The 7,676-nt window shown below is 38.4% G+C and overlaps 1 protein-coding gene across 1 annotated transcript in view; it reads left to right on the forward strand.

Moving 5' to 3' along the window:
- Ace2 (angiotensin I converting enzyme 2) overlaps positions 1-7,676 on the forward strand; it is a 51,426-nt gene that overhangs the window by 10,359 nt on the left and 33,391 nt on the right. The window contains exons 3-4 of the mRNA XM_031370882.1: positions 3,754-3,912; positions 6,974-7,067. Coding sequence (XP_031226742.1) covers positions 3,754-3,912; positions 6,974-7,067 — 253 coding nt within the window. The remainder of the gene's footprint in view (positions 1-3,753; positions 3,913-6,973; positions 7,068-7,676) is intronic.

Here is a 7,676-nt window from a genome sequence, read left to right on the forward strand (position 1 = left end):
TCTGAGGGTACTAGTTAGTTCATATTGTTGTTCGTCCTAAGGAGCTGCAAACCCCTCAGCTCCATTGGAACTACCACAGGTTTAGGATAGGAGGTTGCAGATAGTTTAGCTTCATTCATGGGATGATGAACTCTAGAAAAAGTGAAAGTAAGATGCCAGCTCTTTATATCTCAAGCAAATTATCAGAAGAAGAACTGGCACTCATTTGTCTGCCAATGTGTTTTCAATGGAATAGTTGCATATTTTAGCATATAAATACTTCATAGGAGTTATAAAGTATGATAATTATCGATCAAAAGCAGGGATCAACAATCTTTTTAGTTGAGTGTTGAGCTATGGATTTTCTAGACTTCGAAGGTCTTATGGTTTCTTCAGAACCACCAAGCCCTCCAGTTGTGTGGCAGAAGCAGCTATAAACAGTGTGGTATAAGTGGATATGTGGCTGACTAATAAAACTGTATTTAAGAAAGAGCAGGTGAAATCTGAGCTTGGCCCAAGGGCTATAATTTATCAGCTCTGATTAAAGGAAGAAGCCCTGATTTATAATTTTGAAAAGAAATAAATATAGGTCATAAAGAGTTGCCTAGGAAATAAGAAGTTTATATAGCATTAATTATATGTAATTATATTAATGACATGGATAGCTAGATTTGTTTTTCATCACTCCAGAATACTGTGTTTTTCTTCACTATCTTTTAAGTTTTTAAATGATAACATGCAAAGTAACGAGATTCATGGTAGTGTTTTCACGTATACTTTGTTCATAATCAGCGCCCATTCTCTTACTGGTTTTCTTGCTCCTTCTTGCTGGTGTCTGTCTTACCCTCCCCCTTCAAAGAGGGCAGCCTTCTGCCTTTGTGTCATTTCCTTTCTCTTTTTCTCTTTCCTCTTTTGTCCTCCTTTAAAATGGTTTTTCCTCTGTCATGATCCCCTTCGTAGTTTTCAAACACATACACACACACACACACACATACACACACACACACACAGATAGAGAGAGAGAGAGACAGAGAACAGACAGAGACAGAGAAAAAGAGAGAAATAGACAGAGACAGAGACAGAGATAGAGAAACACACAGAGATAAAGATGATAGATAGATAGATAGATAGATAGATAGATAGATAGATAGATAGATAGATAGATAGCTAGCTCTAGGTCTACACAAAAGAAAGTATGCGTGTTTATCAAAATTATTGTTTAAATAAAATAACCACAATTTGGGTAGGGGCCACTAGACCCCTAAGACAAAGCTCTCATGAAGACATTTAAGACCATAAAGAAATTATTGGATGTACCTTATGCACATAGTTAGAATTTTGTTTTTGAACATTTAAAAGTAGAATTTAATAGTTCATACTTGTAGTCCTTAGATTTGCCAGGAAGTCTCATGGGGTAGACAATACAGTATTCTTTACAGTTATAGGATTCAGAGAGTGGATATCTTCCTGGTTGTTCTAAAAAATATGTGTCTTGTCCCCAAACCTCTATGGATGGCTGTAGAAAAATTGGCTTTTTTAGTTGCTTCTTGTCTGCCTTTGCACAAAGGGAGTATAAAAAGCTACTAACTTCATCTGAGCTTGCTCCTTTAAGACAAGGAGCTATATAAGCTGCTGTCTAAGCTTTACTTCATAGAGCAGTCAGGTCAGTAATTTACATGTAGCCATAGCCACTGTCTAAGTGTATATGAACTGGGTGTATATAAACTAGCTTTGCATCTCTGTGTAACAGGTGCGCTATTTTATTTAGGCTTGGGAGCCTTGAGGATATGGAATAGACTGTAAAATGCAAAAGAATAGCTTGGGGAAAGAGCATTATTCAGGAAGCAAAATGGTAGTCAAGGTAAAGTAATTTTAAATCTCATAATATATAACACACCACACGCACACACACGCACACACACACACACACACACACACACACACACACACACACACACATGCACGGCCTATACATATTTGTTCCCTGTGGGCCAGGGTCCAGGCATGCTTTTTTTGTTTTAGGTCTCATCAGGATGCATTGAAGATGCTAGCTAGAGCTGTATTCTCTTCTGAGGCTTGATTAGTAGTGGATCCAACCTCACTGCTAAGTCAGGTGTGTCCAGGGCTAACATTGAGATCTTTGCATAGTGCTGAATTGAGGTTCTTGGTTTATTGCAGCATATTAGTCAGTGGCTAGCCTCAGTTTCTTGCCATGCTGCCCTATTCATGGCATAGTTTCTAACTTGGTGTCTTGCCTCATTATAGTCCCCAAAAGACAGGGCCTGCTAACAAGATAAAAATGACAGTCTTATATAGTGTAAATCTACACATCTTGCTACATTTGTTCCATGTGATTGGTTAGAAGCACCTCACAGGTCTATGCTCACTGAAGAGGATATCACAGGAGGGGGGTCGATTATTAGCAGGTAGGCATCCTGCAAGCAATCACAGCGTCTATAGGTTTTAGGATAAAGTGCTGGGTTGACTATCAGGTCCACTACCTCTTGGTTAATACATAAAAATGGTGGCACGGTGATTTTCCATCACATGGGGTTGTTTAAAGCTCAAAGGAGGCAATTATTTTTCAAAGCATTCTACAGTCACCTCAACTCCTATCTACTTCAAGATTACTTATGTCTTATCTCCTCTATGAACACTTGAACACATTTAGACCCCTATTGGATTTTTTACTTTCTTAGTATGGAAACATATTGACAAATTTGTGGTACCTATGTTATTATATATTTGTGTTGTGTTGAGAAAGAATTCCAGACATGTATCCTACTCCTTTGATACAATTCTAAGCAACTTAATAACAAACATCTTTTTCTCTCCATACAAGAAAATGGCATTTATTGAATGCTTAGGATGTGTCAGGCCTGCTGGTGAGCACTTTACTGTTTGTTACTTGTCCTAATCCTTACAGTAATTCTTTAGTCACAAGTGACATTGTTAGGATTGTTTAATCTTGTAACAGAACCACAGCTAGGAAAGATTATTTGTCCAAAGTCACACAGCTAGCCAGAAATGTCTAACTCCAGGAGTGGAGCTCATATGCCACCTCTGTTGTATGGCCCCCAAACATGATGTACGAGGCAGTTGTTCCTTTTACTCTTTGAGAAGTGGAAGTGAAGTTGTGCATTGGGATAAGACTGTTCTAGAAAAGCCAGGAGAAGTCCATCCTTCTACTTATTATCAAGATGGGGCTGTAGAGACGTGGGTGTATCCCAGCATCATCACCTGTTTGTCAACTTCTGTGCCTGTCTGAAAATCATGACTCTACCAAGTGGCCTAGTTCCAGGAAGCCTTCCTTTGAGATCACAATTTACGGCCAAAATTCCTGCCCTAAATCATGGCACCCAGGAGCTTTCTTTGATCTGGTTCTCATTTCTCATGGTTCCGGTGGCCACAAGGGACTGTATTTCCATTGTGTCTGTCGACTCTGAGATCTTCAAGGTTCTCCTTTTAGACCATTCATCCCTGAATCTTTAGCCAACTTACCCACGTCACAGCACTGAGGCCATAAGTTCCAGGGCCTCACAGTGTGAATTATCTGTGAGAATTTACTTCCAGTTCTTGGGACAGGACCCTTGGGAAAACTAGGCACTGGGCCAGAAAGAAAGTGGCCCAAGAGTGGCCTGATTACTTTTAACCTAAACCTTGACCCTCAGCAAAGTAAAAGACTAAGCCATGCAGGAAGTAGTAGATGTTTCACCAGATGTTCTTTGGACTATATCTTCTGTCCAACTTCAAATTATTTTATTTATTTTTCAGAATGAGGCTGCGGCCAAATGGTCTGCCTTTTATGAAGAACAGTCTAAGATTGCCCAAAATTTCTCACTACAAGAAATAAAGACTCCGATCATCAAGCTTCAACTGCAGGCCCTTCAGCAGAGCGGGTCTTCAGCACTCTCAGCAGACAAAGTCAAACAGGTGTGTTTGTAAACATTTTGGTCCTGATCTCAAGAGTTGAAATGTTTGAGAAGTAATACACATTCATAGCCCATGTGGATGACTCCCTTCTTTTTTTTTGCAAAGTTAGTAATGCCATCTCTGGGCCTAGGTGTGGTGACTATAAAATTTATAATTCAAATTGGAATCGTTTTGAGGGTTAAAGAAGACACTTGGGTTCTGATCTGCCCAGAAGTGAGTAGGAATATGATGTCTGCTACACTGTGGTCAGCACTGACTGGAGCAATTTTCTTTTTTTCTTTGTTATGCCATGGTTAGTTCATATTAATCTCACTGTTAATGAAGTCCCCGAGGTTATTATGCCAACACAAAGCTGCAAAATGGAACTTAAAAAACTTTATATGCTGAGATGATTTCAAGAATTCTTATATTTACCCTGTTAAAATACCATCTCTCATCCCATGCCCCAAGTCCAGGGCCAGCAAACTTGAAAGAAAGCTGTAAAGAGACATAAAATAAATATCTTAGGTTTTGCAGGCCATATTGTCTGTGTCACAACAAGGCAGCTCTGCCATCAGAGCAGGAAGTCAGCCATAGATAATACATAGATGAATGGATGTGGCTGCTTTCCAACAAGGCTTTAGAAAAACACACAGCACATCCCTGATATAGCCTATTGAAATATTTTTATCTGAAACATTAAGCTCTTTCACATCAAAGTTTTCTTTCTCGGTTGCTTGGCCTCTGGAACTCTGTATGTCTCAATCTGCATTTATAAAAATAAGAGCCCATGATAAGAACAGAGATAAAGCCATATGGTATTTGTATCTACAAGTTGATATTTTATTATTGTACATTCCTTGGATTTAATTATTCCACTAAGTTATTAATCTACCTTATCTGGTCTTGTCCATGTTTCTTCTATTTTTTTAAACAAGGGCTCCATGAGAAATCCTGGACATCCTAGTTTTAAAAGATCCCCCAATTAATTCTAATGTGTAGCTATGATTGAAAACCACTTAAGCGCAAGTGAAAGTTTGAATTGATTGAGAATAGAAGGGAGTTCCTGATGCATGGAGAGGAAGGAGGGGAGATTGAAATAGCAGGTAGATAGACTATGAAGAGTTTTGTGCCAAGGTAGATGCATTGGATTAGCATATGGGATCTTGTGGAAGCTTTATGCATGGGATTTATCTTATGTTTTCTGAACAATACGTGTGCAATGGGGAGAAATAATAATAATAATCATGCGGGTGTTAGTAGAAGTCTAGCATTTAAATGATTTGTATGAAAGAAAATCAGCCTTTTCTTCCTTTCTCTTTCTGTGCCTCCCTTCTTTTTTTCTTTCCTTTCTCCTTTCTTCTTATGTTTATGAACTATCACAGGTCAACATGTGGGTAAATTCATCAGTTTCATGTTTAAATATCATGGATCAATTGCATTTTCCAAAAAAAGTTTCCAGACATTTCCTCTTTCCACCCTTGTATTTATCTCTGAGTGGAAATAAACCTTTTGCTGAGCTGCACCTACTGACGCCCTTGAACAGCTTGGTTGTACCAGATTATCTTCCCTCCCCTTTACATACAGGGTAAAGTTTAAATTCTTTATGGTGGCACAGACTGCCACTTGTGATCTGGATCCCACTTATCTCTCCATTCTCATGGACTCTATTCCTTGAGTGAGCACAGTTGCTGGAGATTTAATCATTTCACCTCTTGTTAAAAATGGTTTCCCTTCCTCATAGAAGCAGGGCAAGGGGGAATGGGATGGGATAGGGGATTTGCAGGGGGAAATCGGGAAAGGGGATAACATTTGAAATGTAACAAATAAAATATCCAATTAAAAAAACATAAAATGGCTTCCCTTTCACACCTTTGTCCATTCTTAGGGTCCACATTCTCCTTCTTTATGCAACCAATTTCTACTTCTGGAACATGCAACTCTAAGAGTCCTTTCTTTCTGTGGCCATTTCTAAATCTCCAGGTTATAAGTGCCCCTTCTTCCACCGTTCCACACTTCTTAGCCAGTATTGCTACATCACTTGTTGGTGACAGTTAACAGTACCCATCACTCCTTTATGTTGAGGTCCTTATTATTCCATGACTTCGGGGTCTTTGAAGGTTAGAAGTTTGTTTATTTCAAAGTTATTAGGATGTAGAACATAGTGGAGTTTTAGTAAATTCTAGATGAAACAAAAGTGCATTCTCTGTGCCTATATGAGAAATTATCTGGGAGTTTGGACAAACATGTTTATTTTAGTTATCTATATGTGTTTATCACACACTCTCAAGATTCTGTGATAGTTGACAGCAGAGACAAACACACATAGAAACATGCTTGGCAAAGAAGATATGAATTGCTGTATTTTGAGGCATTTAAAAATCCCTTGACCATATGAGCTCATAGGGAAAGAAGCAGCAAGCACAGGGCCTACATGGGTCTATACAGAGTCCTCTTTGTATATACTTTTATTGAGCTTTTAGCTCACTGTTTTTATGAGCATCTTGACTATGAGAATGAGTGGATCTCTGACTCTTGTGCCTGGTCCTGGGACTCTTTTCCTCCTGTTGGATTGCCATGTCCAACTTCAATATGATAGTTTTTGCACCATATTATTATATCTTATTTTGTCTTGCTTGGTTGTCTTTTCTAAGAAGCCTACTTTTTTTTTCTAATGAGATACACAAAAGGAGATGATTCCAGTGGGGAGGGGAGGTGGAGAGGAACTGGGAAAAGTAGAAGGGGAAACTATAATCAGTATATATTGTATGAGAAAAGAATTTATTTTAGGTAAAAGGAAAACAAGAATAAAATAAATCCCATGGGGTTGGAGAGATTGTTCAGTGGTTAAGAGCACTGGCCACTCTTCCAGAGGACCCAGGTTCAATGCCCAGCACCCGAATAGCAGCTCACAGCTGTGTGTAACTCCAGTTCCAGAGGATCTGACACCCCTACACCAATGCTCATGAAATTAAAATTAAATAAATTTTTTAAAATCCTATGACAAAAGGATATCTTTATGCTATTACCTATCATAGTACATTTTTCATGCCTATGTCTATTTATTATGTTTAATTTGCAGTTGAACACAATTCTGAACACCATGAGTACCATTTATAGTACTGGAAAAGTTTGCAACCCAAAGAATCCACAACAATGTTTATTACTTGAACCAGGTAGGTTTTTAGTAGGCATTGTTTTCAGTAGTAGTTATAAAATTTATATTTTCTTCCAAAGTGTAAAAATAAGATAGATTTTTTAAATGTGTGATATGTGCATGTTTGTTTGTATCTATATACATGTTCATGTATGTGCAAGTATATATGTTTGTACAAATGCACATGGATATAGAAGTCAGAGGACAACCACAATTCCTCATTCTTCAGAAACCATTAACAGTTTTCTTTGAGGCAGTGTCTCTCCCTGGATGAGAACTCACCAAGTAGATATTATTTTTGATCAACAAGCCTGAGGGATTTTCAAGTCTGTTTCCTCCGGGCTGGAATTAGAAGTGTATACCACACCTGATTTTTAGTGTGAGTTCTGAGAACTGAATTCAGTCTCTCATGCTTGTACAACAAGCACTTTCTGGACTGAGACATTTCCCCAGCCTGAGACAGACTTTTGAGAACAACACAATGTTTTGCAGATGGAGAACCTAAGAATGGTACTGTTTCAAAGTGTTCTAGCTTACAGATTCTCCTTTTTAAAGTTCTGTATTTATTTTTCATTGTATGTGTGCATGCATGTGTGAATGAGTGTGTGTGTGTGTGTGTGTGTGTGTG

This window comes from Mastomys coucha, chromosome X, assembly GCF_008632895.1.
Source record: "Mastomys coucha isolate ucsf_1 chromosome X, UCSF_Mcou_1, whole genome shotgun sequence".
NCBI lineage: Eukaryota > Metazoa > Chordata > Mammalia > Rodentia > Muridae > Mastomys > Mastomys coucha.